This window comes from Procambarus clarkii, chromosome 26 (genome assembly GCF_040958095.1).
Source record: "Procambarus clarkii isolate CNS0578487 chromosome 26, FALCON_Pclarkii_2.0, whole genome shotgun sequence".
In the NCBI taxonomy this organism is placed as follows: domain Eukaryota; kingdom Metazoa; phylum Arthropoda; class Malacostraca; order Decapoda; family Cambaridae; genus Procambarus; species Procambarus clarkii.
The window spans coordinates 9,843,385-9,860,754 of NC_091175.1; the positions used below are offsets into that span (position 1 = coordinate 9,843,385).

General features: G+C 36.8%; 1 protein-coding gene across 1 annotated transcript; it reads right to left on the bottom strand.

Annotated features, from left to right (window-relative positions):
- Positions 1-4,371: 4,371 nt before the first annotated feature.
- Positions 4,372-16,103, bottom strand: pyd3 (beta-ureidopropionase pyd3). Its single transcript, XM_045740070.2, has 10 exons — positions 15,968-16,103; positions 14,048-14,162; positions 13,036-13,140; positions 11,868-12,022; positions 11,096-11,190; positions 10,748-10,954; positions 9,994-10,118; positions 7,720-7,912; positions 7,073-7,159; positions 4,372-6,142 (listed from the first exon to the last, which is right to left on the bottom strand). The coding sequence occupies exons 2-10, from the start codon at positions 14,146-14,148 to the stop codon at positions 6,053-6,055; spliced, it is 1,158 nt and encodes a 385-aa protein (XP_045596026.2). The 5' UTR covers positions 14,149-14,162; positions 15,968-16,103; the 3' UTR covers positions 4,372-6,052.
- Between the last annotated feature and the right edge of the window lie 1,267 nt (positions 16,104-17,370).

Genomic DNA, 17,370 nt, shown 5'->3' on the forward strand with positions numbered 1-17,370 from the left:
ATTCTATTTGCTGACGACACAACCTTCATTTACTCCAGTCCTGATCCCCTTGCTCTAAATGCCACAGTAAATACTGAGCTAAATAAAGTCCATCTGTGGCTAACTGCCAACAAACTCACCCTTAACATTGACAAAACCTTTTATATTCTGTTTGGCAATAAATCCTCTAATCAAATAAATCTCAAAATAAACAATACCCAAATTTGTAACAAATTAGATGGCAAATTCCTTGGCATTCTCATTGACCACAAGCTTAATTTCCAGGGACACATTCTAAACATATCAAAAAAAGTTTCAAAAACTGTGGGCATTCTTTCTAAGATCAGATATTATGTACCACGCCCTGCCCTGGTAACTCTCTATTACTCCCTTATCTATCCATATCTCAACTATGGTATTTGTGCTTGGGGCTCTACTACCCAAAATCACTTACATCCTCTAATTACTCAACACAAAGCTGCTATTAGGACAATATCCAATTCTGGCCCCAGACATCACTCGGTACCCCTACTTAAATCTCTGAATATGTTAGACATTAAGTCACTGCACATTCTCTCATGTGTATTATACATATATAAAACGCTAAACTATAATGCCAATCCTGATCTCAAAAGCTTCATAGAAGGTTGTATCAGAACCCATGAGCATCACACCAGAAATAAATACAGTTTTGATATTCCTAGAGTACGACTTATCAAACTAGAAATGCTCTACAAATCAAGGGGCCCAGAATGTGGAATGACCTTCCCAACCATGTTAAAGACTGTACCTCTCTCAACCAGTTTAAGTTAAAAGCGAAGCTATACCTAATAAATTCCCTGTAACCTACCTTACCCTTCTATTGTCAACCAATGTCTGTTTTTTTCTTTAAAGAGCGCTGTTTGTCGACATAATTGTATTTGTGCTGCTTTTTCATCTATGTTTTCATTTCTTGTTTTCATTCTACTCATTATGCTCAATTAGTATTAAGCTTGTCATTTAAGTTTATCATGCCCGAAACGCTTTGCGTAATAGTGGCTTTAGGCATTGTATGTACTAGCTATACCTATAAGTTTAACAATCCTTGTAAATATTTATTGTATGTATGTACCTTACCTAAATAAAATTGTATTGTTGTATTGTATTGTATTGTTTACACACGACTCACAACTGCTGACGTTCGAACATATCCGGAACAAGTGTTTCACTGACGAATTTTGTTCGAATCACAACGCTATAAATGCTTCACCCACGTACTACAAATACAAATAATCGGCAACAGAACCTAAACACCTAACCTAACCAATGCCTAAATATGGAGAGTATTCTAATATATTATAATATTAATTTATATTTTAGAAAATTCCTGCTTTGAATGAATAGAATCTTAAAATTTATGAATGCGTCTTTGGGGTCGGCCGCTGGATGAAATTTAATAAGTCAATATTGACTTATTAAATATGTGCATAGGTGACATACTTAACATAATAGATACCCTTAAAAAGATTCATAGAAAACACCGACCTTACCTAACCTTGTTAGTATCTTAAGATAAGCATCTTATAGCTTCGTAATTACAAATATTACTTAACCTATACCTATTATAGGTTAGGTAATAATTGTAATTACGAAGCAATAAGATGCTTATCTTAAGATACTAACAAGGTTAGGTAAGGTCGGTGTTTTCTATGAATCTTTTTAAGGGTATCTATTATGTTTAGTATATCACCTATGCACGTAGTTAATAAGTCAATATTGACTTTACGAATTTGCGAGAACGGGTTGTCCAAGTGCTATATAGTCATAATTGCTTGGCACTTCTTCTCTATTATATATATATATATATATATATATATATATATATATATATATATATATATATATATATATATATATATATATATATATATATATATATACTCCATTGGGCCTAGATAGGCCTAGGTAAGGTTCATTACTCTTATAAAAAATTGTTAGTATTTCAATTCATATAATAAAACTTTGTTTTTGGGGGTAACAGTTAATTTTTGCAGATTTGACGAAATAGGTGATATAAGTATTATTAGAATACATACATGTACATACACGCATATACATACATGCATATATATATACATACATACACATTTGGTTGCCCAGTGTCTCTGAGGTGGAGGTCATGGGGTGGCCGACGCACCTCGGGTGGGGCGTGGTAGGGGAAGGGGACGATTATAGAGGGGAAGGGGGAGGGGGAGACGCCATTATAGAGGCTGACCTCACTCCGTGAGTGGGGGCGGACCCTGGTGCGTTGTCACGGCCACTGTCGCCGAGGGCAACGGCCTCCATCACAGCCAGGGTGGGGGACAGCACACACGCACACGTACGCACGCACGCGCACACACGCCCCCCCTCCGCGCATCGCTCCAGACACTGCCCATTAGAGTTGGCAGATGGATACTCTGCTCTGCTGCTCGCCATATACACTTCAATTTCTTATGATGTATTTTTTTTAAATTAAAGAGCTTATATGAAGTATATATAGGTACATGGCACATCTAATACACGCATCAGCTTACCACTTGTACGCATATGTACCCTGTTACACATCAGTATAGGTCAAGAACTTGCTATAATTAAGGCACCCTAATAACGCCATCAATATAGATGGTTAGCCACATGGTTCCCGTTGTCAGGGCCAGCCAGGATGTATGTAGTTAGGTACTTATTGACGTCTCCCTATGGTCCTGACCTGCCCCAGGATGCAACCCATAACGACTGCCTTACTCCCGGCTACCTATCTTTACTCCAGGTGAACACAGGCGTCAAGTGACAGGAAACGTCCAACCCGTCTCTGGCCTGCCTGGGATTAAACCCGGAGCCCTCAGATGATGGGATCAAATCCCTCGGATGCTGGGATTCAACCCAGAGCCCTTAACTCTGTGGAGTTAAGCCATTTGTTTAATCTAACACTAGTAATCTGTGTACATCTCTTGTCACCGAAGAACTTATAAGTTACGGCAGTGCAAATACTGCAACTAGGATATCCATATATACTTGAGAGAATGGGATCATCACCACAGAAGTGCAAATAATGTGTATGGCTAAATGGACATTACCTTAATCACTCTTTAACAACTAATAAATTTCAGTTAAGATATTATCTTCAAAAAGACACTCACAGCCCAAGTTCGACACGACTGCATAAGGATTACCTAACTACTAATTCCCGCTAAATAAAAATAATTACAGTAACAATTCAGTGGGTACAAGACAAAATATTTACACAACACTTGTATCACATTGTGTAGATTGTTGAATATCATTAATTGGTATATTGCACATCACAGCATTTCTACACAGCCGTTTGTATTCAGGTAACCAGCTGGTGCACTTGCTTGCCAACACCACCAGATTGCACTCTTAACATTTAATCTCTCATAACCTTGAAACAGAAGGTCATGTTTAACAATTCTTTCGTATATGGTTGACAGTTTCAGCTCCTCCCGTATGTTGATTCTTGTGCATATGTGGGCCATCAAGATCAATTATCATGGGTTCATTTTGAATGGTTACTAATGCTTTCACCCATACATGTCCAGACAATGCTTTCACCCATACATGTCCAGACAATGCTTGCAGAGAAGAGCAGTTACTGGCGCACAAAGACCAGAAAGCACGAGTATAAAGAACAATGACATGTTTAGAACCGAATATTATATGCACGGGCAGCATATCCACTAGACAGTGACACATTGTAATTGCCAGAATTGGGCTGGGATAGCGATATCTATGGCAGGTGGCCGCATGTATTGAATCTCCCCCAGTGGTGAACATTCCAATTGTAAACTATGTGAATAAGAGTTAGGACATACACTCCAACACTATATATGTGATTGCCCTGTTATAAGTGACTTCACACTAAATGGTATGAGGTACTTTGAGCTCTGTAATTACTTCATACACTCAGGAATATTGGAAGATATTCTTGTGCTGTATCCACATTTTGCTAGTGGAGACTAATAGATCAGCTTTACATCTCGTGTTCTCTCCTGATTTTTTTAGTCAAGAGTCGATTTGTTTTTGTATTGAAGCTGGTATTTTCTCCCCTGATTCTATGTATGACTCCTGCGAGATGGGAATATTAGATGAACTTATATCTAGTTTTTGATCTACACTGTGTAATATTTCATATAGAATAGGGTAGCAGTACATTGCTGTGTATACCTAAGTTTTGTTAATAAAAAAAAAAATCACCCATACATGTCCAATACAGTACTATTAAATCCTGAATGTATGCTTGTGTGGAGTTGGTTAATAACCTAACCTGAAAGAACTCCAGGAGAGGTCACCTGTATCACACATCAATGTTATTCGTATTGTAGAAAGAGTACATAATGAGGATATACGATATAGTTATATGATCAATAATAGCTTTATTTAATTTTTTTATGTACAGAGAAAATTCCAAATTAAGTTACACAAATACATCTTTAATCATAATAAATTAACATGAAATTTGCTTTGAAATTCACCTGAAGCCAACATATACCATAACTAAAGAATTAATATAATATTATAATCATATCACAATCGAGAAAACCTTTGAAATAAAAGTTCATAAAATTTTATTAAACAAAAATAAATGTTACTGGAATCTTACAGTACTAATTAACAGCATTTTTAATAAAAGTATAAAACATGACTAATCTTCCATTGGAGTCCTGTTGCTAGGAGTTAACACTACAGTATTTTTATTTACTGCACCAATGGCAGCTCCTTACCTAACTACCAACTACTCAAATCGACCTACATGACATGCAGGGGGGGAAAGTCTCACTAACGTGCCTGAAAACATATACCCCCCCTTTCCTCCCCCCCCCAACATATGAAACTAAAGTGATGATGCTTCAGTGTGTCCTAGGTACTTGTAGTCATTATGACTTGATAAGAAGGGTCCAGGATGAACCAAAACTCATTTCACTTCATGACATATAATGGGGTAGAAAAGATTTCAAACTTGCTTAGCCACAACTCTCCAAACCATAAACAAAGATGACTCCAAATACAATATATAGCTTACCTGTGATTTGTACATATCTGCCAGAAAGGGAAGATAATTCATTTCCCCATAATCTGGGACAGGAAATTTGTCCAAACTTATTGAGGCATTCCTAAGCCAATTACATACTGACCATTCTCAGGATGCAACCTACATCAGTTGCCTAACTCCTAGGTACCCATTTCCTGCTAGGTAAACATAGGCAAAGTGAAAAGCAACATACACAAATATTTCTGTTCTGCTGTGATAAACTAGGGACCTTTCGGTTAAAGAAGCGGCATCTTATTCCCAAGGTTCAGCAAAATTTGTACAGTATTACAACACCTCTAGCAATGTAATTTATCTCCTGGTTAGCTTCACATGAATACTGGCAAGCAGAAAGATTGAAAGCTTTGAATTAAGGCAAATAATCGAGTAAGACGAAGTAAAACTCTTGAATAAATGTATACCTGTATGTGAAAACCAAAAATATGAAACTTGTTAAATTTCAATTAACAGTGTAAACAAAATACCTGTAGCAGCATTCATTGTTTCAAAATATTATATTATTAAGCCAATGGGCATTCACTTTACATAAATAATACTTTATCCAAGTTAGAAGTAATTATTGTAAAGTATTTTTAATAAAGTTTGCCTATATCATATCCAAACATTTCTTGCTCATAATGCAAATGTCTATTTACTAACAGAGATGAACTAGGTACATTAAAATTAACTTGACGATAAATTATGATAAAAAGGACTGGTTCCAGTGCTTGAGGCCATTTGAAAAATTCAATACTAAGTGAAATTCAATAACCATCAATATTTGAAGACTTGCACAAGCATCAAAATGGTAATATTTTAAATATTGTTAAGAAGCAATACTCGAAGTTGTATTTATGTGTAAACGATGCTATGCTATCCATCATATACTTGAAAGTAAGGTTACTACACAAATAAATTGCAGTGTTAATACATATTAACAGAAAAGTAAAATTTCAAATCATTGTGCTTGGAGGGGGGTGGGGGGGAGTAATTAACTTCGAATCATTCTCAGCACATGTCCTTAACCACTGGTGGCTGATAATCAGGCTGAATGGCAGCAGACAATGATCCCGTATACAGGTCCAAACGCTGAGTCATCTAAGGAAAACGAGAAAAAAAGCAATACTGTACATTCATCACCATCAAATAATTCTGATAGAATATAACAAGAGGTTTATAATTAGTCCTAAATCTTTCACTGAACCCTGCATCTCATGTACGGTATTTAGGAACATCAATGCTACTTTATTTGCAGCAAGGTAAGGTAATCAAGAGATAGAACTAGGCTATTATGAATTCATAGAACTTGAAAGTGAAGGAACGAAGCCTCAGCCTCCTGGATTATCAGGAATCGAACGTTAACCTGCAAAAAGCTATGTTGTTGCCACATTGAACAGTCCAAGTGGATGGACTTGCCTGCAACAGCCATCAGCTACTGGAGGGAGGGGAAAGTGCCAAGCTATTATGACTATATAGCACTTGGAAGGGGTCAGGATAAGGATTTGGGATGGGATGGTGGTGGGGGGGAAGAATGGTGCCCAACCACTTGGACGGTTGGGAATTGAATGCCGATCTGCATAAAGCAAGAGTGTTGCTCTATGGTCTCGCAAAATGCAAAATTGAAGCATACTATAGTGTTTTAACATTTTTCACTGGCACTGTAGTAGGAGAGAATTGAATAAAGACCTGCATATCCCTTCATTTACAGAGTACTGGAGCTGACACAATAACTATATCAATACTCTATAAATGAAAGGATATGTAGGTCTTTATTCAACTTTCTCATCTCGTAAAGTGCCATTGAAACTTTTTAGAACACTATAGTATGATGCTTTAATTTTGTATTTTGAGTCACGAGGCACCGAGTTATAACGTCTGCTACAGAATTAACCCACAAATGGAGAAAATGGGAATCTTTAACTTAAAAAATTTGTCATTTCAATATTTTGATGAAGGTGAAGCATCTACACTTTTCACTCCACCTCCTTCACATAAAATTATACATCACAAAGATTCACTTTCACTAACCCTAAAACCCCAGCGGTCTTTCATTTGTCGGCAGAGATTCAAGTCCATCTCGCAAACAAGGAGTCCATCGTGAGTCCTCGATAAACCCTAGAAAATTAGAAAAATATAAAATATTAAGGAATCTTGCAAATTTATATTTAAAATTGAAGACAGTAAATTTAAAAACTATAGAAATTAGGTACCTAATACATCAGAATAAAGAATGCTAGTACTGTTTTAAGATACAAAATGACAATATTTTATATTGTAACTTCATATTTTATCATATATAGTGATTTAAAACACTAAATACAGTATTAAATATCATAACAGTTACAAAAAGTGTGTTATTGCGCTAGTTAAAATTTTCATTAACATTTTTGATAGTTTATATACATTTACAATGATGCTATCCTGATGCTTATGATAAAAGCATCATATATTGTACTGAATATATTGTACCATGTTTGATCACCAGAAATATCTGAAATCCAAGGTTAAATATGGCTAAATAATTTCAGGGGACACTTGGTCACAAAATTAATTTTTTATGGATTTTTGTATTGACATTCTACTTCTCTAAAGTGTAATAAAGCATTTCTACTAATTTATTTATGCATTTGGGCCACTTTTGTGCAGTTAAGCTGCCATGAACACAAATTACTCACCGGGGTTCGAGAGCCATCAGGTGCTGCTACATACGATGATCCATAGAAGTGACCAAAGTCTTTGTGTGCGGGTTTTCCATCGGCTGAGGTGAACTCGTTGGGAAATGTTTCTGTACCGACACGATTAATGGCACACGTGAAGTAACTATTTGCAATTGCAGCATTCCTCGCTTCAATACCCCATAATGGCTCACTGTTAAATTCAAAATGTACATTAGCAACTGGTTATCTTCGTAGTTATAACATGACTTTCTTAAAGAGTTTCAAAATGTTATATTTATCAACTTATTGAAATACCTCAGTGTCATGTACCATTAACTAGCAAGACTCGTGCACTGTTTTCTCTATGCAATGTGAGTAATAGGCTATGTTATGCTTTTTATCTGACAATACTCAATACAAAACTTACTGCTGGTCCATAATTATCAGAAGCTTGAACAGGATTGGCAATAACATCCTGACTTGAGGAGATATATCTCCCTTTGAGTCCATTTGAGACAGAACATTGAACCATGCACTTAATACAAATATGGAATGAAAATTGTGCTCCTAACCTTGGCTCCAAACAATTGCATATCCAGCTCAGTAAAGACAATGCTATAGACAATGATTTTAATGGGAATTTATTAAGCAATAAAAGCTTGCATTAAGAATCATTTTTTAAATTGAATATAATATCGATGTAGTATTCTTCAGCGATAGATTAACTTCAGGTTGCAAGAAAGTTTGACATGAAGACACTGTAAAAATTTGCCCTGCATCTTGCAATCAGGTGAGAAATCTGCATCTTGCAATCAGGTGAGAAATGGTACTTTTGGCACTGATATTGCAGTGCATAAGCCCTTAGGTTGTCAACAGCATCATATGCAGACTGATGAAACTGGGGCACTAGCAATTGTTACCCATACCTAGCAGACGGTTCAAACCTGTAGGCAAGACCAACCTTGCTTCTAGCAGAAAAAGTGCCGAAGGCCACAGGGATGACATAAGGGGAAAAAAATCACTCACTAATAGTAAATAGTAAAATCACTAATCACTATGAATATCAACACAGGGAAAACAAATACCAGGTTCACTAAATTCTAGGATCTCCACTCTGAACCTGCAGTGCAAAGAAGAGACCTGGTTGACAGGACATGTCAAATGGAAAGATGGAACACCACGAGCATAGCTCTCACCCTGTAGCTACACTTAGGTGATTAATCACATGTTCTAGGTGTACCCTAACCCATGTACTTAAAGGCTTGGATAGGTAATCTGATTAAACAATTTTTTTTTAAAAGTGCAACAAATAATAAAGCGAGGCATGAACTGGGGTAAACAATGGAAGGAAGGGAAGGAAACTATCAGGGGAAAGTGCCAAGCCATTACAACTATATAGCACTTGGACGGTATTAGGATAAAGTTTGGGATGGGACGGGGGAAAAGGAATGGTACCCAACCACTTGGACAGTTGGAGACTGAACGCCGACCTGCATGAAGTGAGACCGTCACTCTACCGTCCAACCCAAGCGGTTGGACATAGCATGTAATCACATATATTAAAGGTGACATGGCAGGTGAATGCACCCAAAATATGGGTGTCCAGCAAATATTCTCACATCCCAGGAAGAGAGTATACATTACTAAGGCATTAAGTGATCCAGAACAGAAGATAACAATGGTAATCTGGCTCATTAGAGTAGACATGTAATGGCTGCATACAAGCATCCAATAAAAGTACGAGTCCACTGCACAGCTACAGTATACACAAAAGTCTAAAGTTAGAACGTGCACACTTAACCATATTGGTGTCTTCCAGCTTCAAGTGCATGTGAGAATAGTCAAGTGAAATGTAAGGTGCTGGTAGCAGCTGGGGTTAGTGGTGCAGGTGCTTCATCTAGCAACTGGCATAAGCACTCCTGGTAGTTCTCTCTTTGATGCCAAGTAGTGATTGGAAGATACTGTAGTGCAGTTGAATGACCTCAGTTCTTGAGGTCATTCTGACAGAATTTTCCAGCGTTATCCTTACAATAGGATCTGACAGTTTTAAAGGTGTCCAGTCCAGTTTTAAAGGTGTGGTGGTGCACAATGTCTGCCTATCCTGTCTACTGTTGATGCAATCCATAGGTGAATAGGACCCTGGCTTAAGGAGCAACTAAATGGGATAGCTCAATCTGGCTAACTACTTTTGTAGAGGACGAGTCTCGCTATTCAATTTCCCCCAACTGGTCTAATTAGAAAAAAAACGAAGGTGGACAAACAAGACAAACATGCAGATAACTGGCAAATAACCTGAGTCCTCCGACAGTGGCAGATGGATTGAACACTATTTCTGCTCCATTTATACCATACATCATCCAGTTCTGAGGGTGATGGCGGCCGTAACAGATGTTGACAGCGATGCGGCCAAACTGTGTCTAGAATAAGAGGGAAAATATATACCGTATTTAAACAAGAATATGGTCATTATCTTTTGAGGCTTTCTTCTCTTAAAGGCAACCATGTGTTAAATTTTCCCCTATTCCAAAATGCAGAATAAATTAAGAATATATTATGTATTTACAATTACATGACGTTATAAACCTATGATGATATACTAATGACTTGTTTACTAATACACCATTTTACCATCAGGCAACTCTTTTTTTTTTTAACGTACAATATTCTATCTGCATGAGATGCTATATGGTCTATGGCAACTTCCCTTCTTTGAAAGGGTGGCTTTCATATAAAATCTTTGCCCATGCATTTCAACTATCTTTTGAAAGTACATTTGAAACATACCATACTGGAGAATTTAACATTGCTGACATGGAGGCCATATCAGTGATACTACAGTACTTGTTTCCATCAAGAAATGAGGAAGAAAACATACAAGAAAAAAAAAAAAAAAAGGCTTCCAGTGGAAGAACTAACATTTTTCTTTCAAATTTATGTTCCATACATACATAAGCTTTAATACTGTATTTTGCACCTTAATTCTCTCTACTTCCACTTACCCTGTGATAATTTGGTCAAGTTATATTTTAACATATGGAAGACTAACCTGAAAGACTACATGGCCAGTATCCCCCTCCAAGTAGTAGGTGGATTCATTGAAGTCTCCCACCCTCGGGATGTGGTTTTTACGGGACTTTCCCAAATAATATCCCGTATTGCTTATGACCACTGCAGTATTCCATAGCGTGTCACCGTGAATGTGATCTCTTTCAAGAATTGGAGACACAATCACCATGTTGTATTTTCGAGCAAGCTGGGTGAAAGAAATGCCAATGAGTACCGATGTGAAAACTTCATGTCTAATTATATATTAAATTATGTTGGAATATGTTGAGCATATAAATACTGGTACATGTAATGACTACAAAGAGCACAAACAAAAATAAAGGTATACCTCCTGACAGAGCTGAGTAGTTGGTCCTGACTCGGCACACTCTGCAAATTCACACCAAGGCTGCTTCTCTCGTGTGCAGAAAGCAAACGGCATAGCTAGACGAAGAAATTATTCAAATTAAAAGCAAATTAATTGCTAACACTGATATCTTCCATACCTTGCACCTTTGATTTATATTGATGAAACAGTACAATTGGCACTCATCCTGTATGAATTCGCATTTTCATATACAGTACTTTAATATTACGCAAAGGTCAATTTGAAAATTTGCAAACTAACACCAGAATCTCAGTACAAGCAAAGATGACCCCCAAACAACATGTCTAAGTTCTTCAAGCAAATTAAGCTAAGCAATTCAAACAGAAGCTGGCACATCAAACTGTCCAGACAGTCCCCATCATCTTTTTAAGCATTAACCCAGAAGAATCATTGGGTGTGAAAGTTGGTTAGTGAGTAACAACCACTACAACCACCAAGAAGTCTTCAATTAATCCCTTTAGGCAGAGAATCTCTATAACTGGAGTTTAAGTTAAAACAGTATATAATACTATATTTAATATACAGAACATTAAAAAAAAAGTTTTAATTTTCACAGACATGGGAAAAAATTTGACTTTTGGAGGTTTCTGAAATGTGAAGGTAACATAACAAAACACAAGATTTTTCAGAAACATTGCTCATATGCAGTTTGGAGAAATGTCTGTACCGTACTAGTTTAAGCCTTAAGACAATTAATACATCTTTTTCATAAAAATGTTATACACAGACTCACTCCAAGCTTCCTGATAACATAGAACATTAACTCCACAGTGTGCTGCAGCTTCAGTCATGCGAGTAATTTTCTGATGGAGAGCAGCACGCTGAGCAGAAACTGGTGCAGACGTCTCGGCAACTATGGAATTCTGAATCACACCTACACGTACAATTCTAGAAAAGAGGAAGAGGAAGTTACAAAACAATCAGAACAACTAAGTTTTAATTGTAGTGCTGGTACAAACCTTAGCATAATGAATTACTGTATAATATACACCTATACAGCAATACAATTTATTCTACAAATCATACAAAGTTTAATTTAGTAAAAGTTGAATAACTTACATGTTCAAACTTGTCATCACCTCTACATTCACACTCGCTATTTCCACAGGGTGGGGATACTTTAGCCCAGAAAAAATAAATAGTTAAATAGATACCCAAAAAGACTTTAAACACATTCAAATCTTCCACACTACACAGTATAGTGAACTACATACACACATATATTGAACAATTGTATGGACATGAGAACCTCACAAGAACTTTACCTCACATTTTAGACATGAGAACCTTACCTCATATTTCCCACAAGTCACTGGCTCTGAGGCCAGGCTTGGAGAGAAAAAGAGCTCCCAGAACCCCATCCAGATTCAACCCTGGTGTACAGTACTTCTATATTTATATTAAACTAGCCACTCCTTATACTGCTCCATTACTCTCTTTGAGGCTCTACTGTGCTTCTTGCATTAAATTTTTGTTACTATATTTAACTCAATATGTGTTCAGTTTAGTGGTTTCTTCCAGTTAATAAATGCAGTAGATTCAAGGATGCTCAAACTTGTACATTGGATAAATAATTAATTTTGTTCAGGACAGGCAGCCTGTGTATACATATACACAGGCTAAGGTATACTGTTTGTACTTTAAGCTTGTATATATTTAGGCCCCACTGAAGTTGAACATCAAACCCTCCCCCAGGATACAACCCCACAATAAGCTGACTGTCTCCTGGGGTGCCTATTTACTGCTAGGTGAGCAGAGGCATTAGGTGATAGGAAACATGCCAAACCATTTCTGTACTGCCCAAGATTCCCATCCGAGGTGAGAACGAGCCCAACTGTACGACCAAGACCCCCTCTCAACTAAAGATATTCCCATAGAAGTTAAATCAAAATCATGCTTACCTGGGTTGTGTTAGCTCTTCTGGAGCCGCAGAGATCCGGTAGCCTTTAATTTCAAAGTTGTGCTTCTTTGATAATTTGTCAGCATTCTCTGGGATTGTAAGGGGGCTGAAATTTCCAAATACATATTAGTCCACCCATCTTGTACTTTTTCAGGTATACAAGTTGTATATTAACTTAACCAAGAATTATACAGCTTATACTTTATTACTTATTTCTACAGATGAAAAATCATCTATTATATGCTTCAAAGTTTTCGGGATTGCCTTTCCCTATATTTATGCCACCTGTCTTAACACACAATGGTGTCTTGTAGAAAAGTATGTGGCCTCTGCAACTTAATCCGTCTTCAAAGGTCATTTTCCAACTCAATGATCATTGATTTTTCAGTAAATCAATAATCTGAAGTGGTACTGCACTCAAATTTCTTTCCGAAATAATAAACCGTCCCCATGGCGCAATGATACAGCACTCACCCGGCACTTTACCAGCACTTTGGCCTGGGTTTGTATCCTGGCCAGGGAGGATTGACTGGGTGCCAACCCTTAACTGTACTCCTGTTCACCCAACAGTGAATGAGTAACTGGTTGTTAAAAGATTTGGTGGGTCTAATTCCGGAGAAAATTAGGATTGAGGACCTGCCTGAAATGCTACGTGTGCTAGCGGCTTTACAAAAATATAATAAATACACATTGTGAGCATTTATGACAAATTACTGAATTAAAGAAAAAATACCAGTTAAATGTTTATGTAGTAAAGACTTTGATAAAATGCTGAACGTTCCTGTAAAGTTCAAGTGAATGTTAAAAAAAAATTCAATCCAGATTTAGTCAAAATAAATTTACTTATTTATCTCTAAATAATACAATCACTTTCTAAATTATTTTATAGTGAGATTTCACTGAAAAAATGTCATGTCTGGTAAGAAAAAAAAAAAAAAAAATGGCTTTTATTCCTTGAATATTATAACAAAACATTTCAAACCAAAACGTGCTTAATTTCTCTTCTGTCTTACGGGTGTTCGCATCCATACAGAATCCTCTTGACCTCTTTCAGCTCCTGCTCAGGAATGTGGCTGTCCAGGCACTGTTCCACACTTACTAACTCACCAGCCATGACTGCTGTACAATCTGAAAGATTTAAAATGATAAATTAGATCACATCTGTTTATAAAGCTAGCTAACAAAGCTTGGCATTAACCAATGTGCTGTGCCAACCGAGAAATCTCTGAAAGTTTTACTATTTTTTTTTAATTAGGTTATATTTTAATGTTTTCATCACTGTTTTGAAATTAAAATAGTTGAGTTTGGAAACATTTTGACATTAACTTTACCTTAACACTTATAAAAACAACAAAAATATGTCCTTAACAATTGCACTAAAAAGTATTTGCCAAAAACAGGTGCGCAGTGCAGGGGTTAAACACCTAGTATCAGTCACTCTCAATACCAGCCAACAAATAACTAATATAGCCATGTGGTTGCATATTGTACAGTATTATACAATTGTTTTGAGCAGCAATGTATTTTGTGCTATTATTTTCATTAAACAAGGTTCTGTTTTTTGAAGTGTTCATTGATAATATTTAAGTTGGTCCTCATGCAGTGTACAGTACTATAAGTACTGTACTATTTTCTATAAGTATCACTGGCTTTCACATCTTATTATCTATCCTACGTTGGGAATCATAAAAAAATGAACTTCCTGTGATGTTAAATCGTTTTCCAATGTCATAAGAATGAAATGACGTTAACTGGGGCAATATTAAACGAGGGTTACCCTGTACTGTAAATACATAATACATACATACTGGTACAGTACATATAAACACACATCAGTAATTTTAAAGCATCATTTAAAAAAAAAAAAAAAAAAGTACTGGGAAGTTGGGATACCATGAGTATAGCTTTCATCTTGTCACTATACTTCGATAATTACTTATGTAATTACTATAGTAATTACACATGCACACACTAGATAAGAGTACCTGACTGTGCCCAGGTCTCTCCCCCCATATCCCCCTCTCCTTCTCCCTCTTCTCCCCTCCCCATCCTCCTCAGAAATGTTAATATTACAAAGCTCTGAAAAATAAATAAAAAACCCTATAGATAACATATCCTCAATGTCAGGCTTCATGCCTATGACACTCCCATACACCCAATGTGTCACCTTGAAACGTTGGGTGAGGCTAGCCCTAAGCATCTGGCCTACTTTCGACAAATCCTATCTATAGATATTCATAGATAATTTACCAGATGTGCAACATAGCTAGTCTTTGCCAGATGTATAGTTAACATTAGCAATGATAACTACTGTATTAAATACTAATACAATATTAAATGAACAATAAGAAGCAGCAATGATCATTTTTAACAATAGTAATGACTAATACAGTTTTTATTGCACATATTCTTAAAACCTCATACACACCTGAAAGCAATAATTAAACAACCATGGTCAATAATAAGGCAGAAAAGAATGAAATCCCCACACAAATCAACTGTCATGATCAAAATATACAATAGTGAAAACAACACTATCTAGATGCTGGCAGTCAGCACTGTTGGACGAGATATATATATCCCCAACCACTTGGGCTGGACGGTAGAGCGACGGTCTCGCTTCCTGCAGGTCGGCGTTCAATCCCCCGACCGTCCACAAGTGGTTGGGCACCATTCCTGTCCCTCCCGTCCCATTTCTAATCCTTATCCTGATCCCTTCCGAGTGCTATATAGTCGTCATGGCTTGACGCGTTTCCCTAATAATTCCCTTCCCTTAGGAATTCCTTAAATTAGATAAGCAAACAAATAATCCCTCCTAATCCAGCTGGCCTTGAAAGAAAGGAAAAGGACCTTAAACAAATAACTCATTCATCAGTTAAACATCAAGTTATACTAAGGGCATCTTAGAACTAGCTATTAAGAGAGAAACTCACATCAAGACGCTGGAAATGTGGAAAATAAACTAAGAAGATCAGCACTACAGGAGCCCACGTCCCACCGGCTCCTCAGCTGGACTGTGTTGATCAAATCAGCTGGGCCAAGGCGGCCACCCAGCTGGGTTGACAGCTTACTCAATATTTACATAATAAAATATGATTATTACATGACCGTCGTGCTGGAAATACTTATTAATTCAAGCTTATGGTACAGCGTTCAGCTTTCTTTTATAATTGGGATTGGGAGTTTAGTTATCATTGTTTAAAAAAAAACAACGAAAAATGGGTCAAAATTGTGGATTGAGAGTGAGGCTCATGGCGTGGTTAGGGTTGATTGAATTTATTAACCGCCCACAGGACGGGTATAGGGTGCATAGAAGAAATTAAACTAACTAAAGATGGGATACAATAAAAATTGGAGATAATTATAACTACTTTCGTTTATTTTATCCTCGAAATTCCTGCATAAAATACTGTAGCAGCATGTTAATATGACGACAAATTACGCCCATATCAACCCGTTAGCTAGAACTTAACAAAAACTAATACATTTACCTGAAATTACACGAGTGCAACTATCGACGATGACCTCGACGAGGACAGGATGCCGGCGGAAAGTCAAAGGTCCCCCCAATTTGTTCAACCCTGTTCTGACTCTCTGCACCTATTTTCATTTTCAAATTACGACTTTTTACACCGAAAATATGCCAATTACTGAAAACGGCGATGGGTCATATTTTGCCCAAACCCCCCTGCAGTTTTCAAAATATCTGAAATGTCGGAAATTTGACTCCTGAGTGTGATTTTTAAACCGAATTCTGACTCTTTGCACCTATTATCATTTTCAAATTACGAATTTTTATACTGAAAATATGACAATTACTGAAAACGGCGATGGGTCATATTTTGCCCAAACCCCCCTGCAGTTTTCAAAATATCTGAAATGTCGGAAACTTGACTCCTGAGCGTGATTTTTGAGCCGAATTCTGACTCTCTGCACCTATTTTCATTTTCAAATTACGAATTTTTATACTGAAAATATGACAATTACTGAAAACGGCGATGGGTCATATTTTGCCCAAACCCCCCTGCGGTTTTCAAAATATCTGAAATGTCGGAAACTTGACTCCTGAACGTGATTTTTGAGCCGAATTCTGACTCTCTGCACCTATTTTCATTTTCAAATTACGACTTTTTATACCGAAAATATGCCAATTACTGAAAACGGCGATGGGTCATATTTTGCCCAAACCCCCTTGCAGTTTTAAAAATATCTGAAATGTCGGAAATTTGACTCCTGAGTGTGATTTTTGAGCCGAATTCTGACTCTCTGCACCTATTTTCATTTCAAATTACGAATTTTTATACAGAAAATATGCCAATTACTGAAAACGGCGATG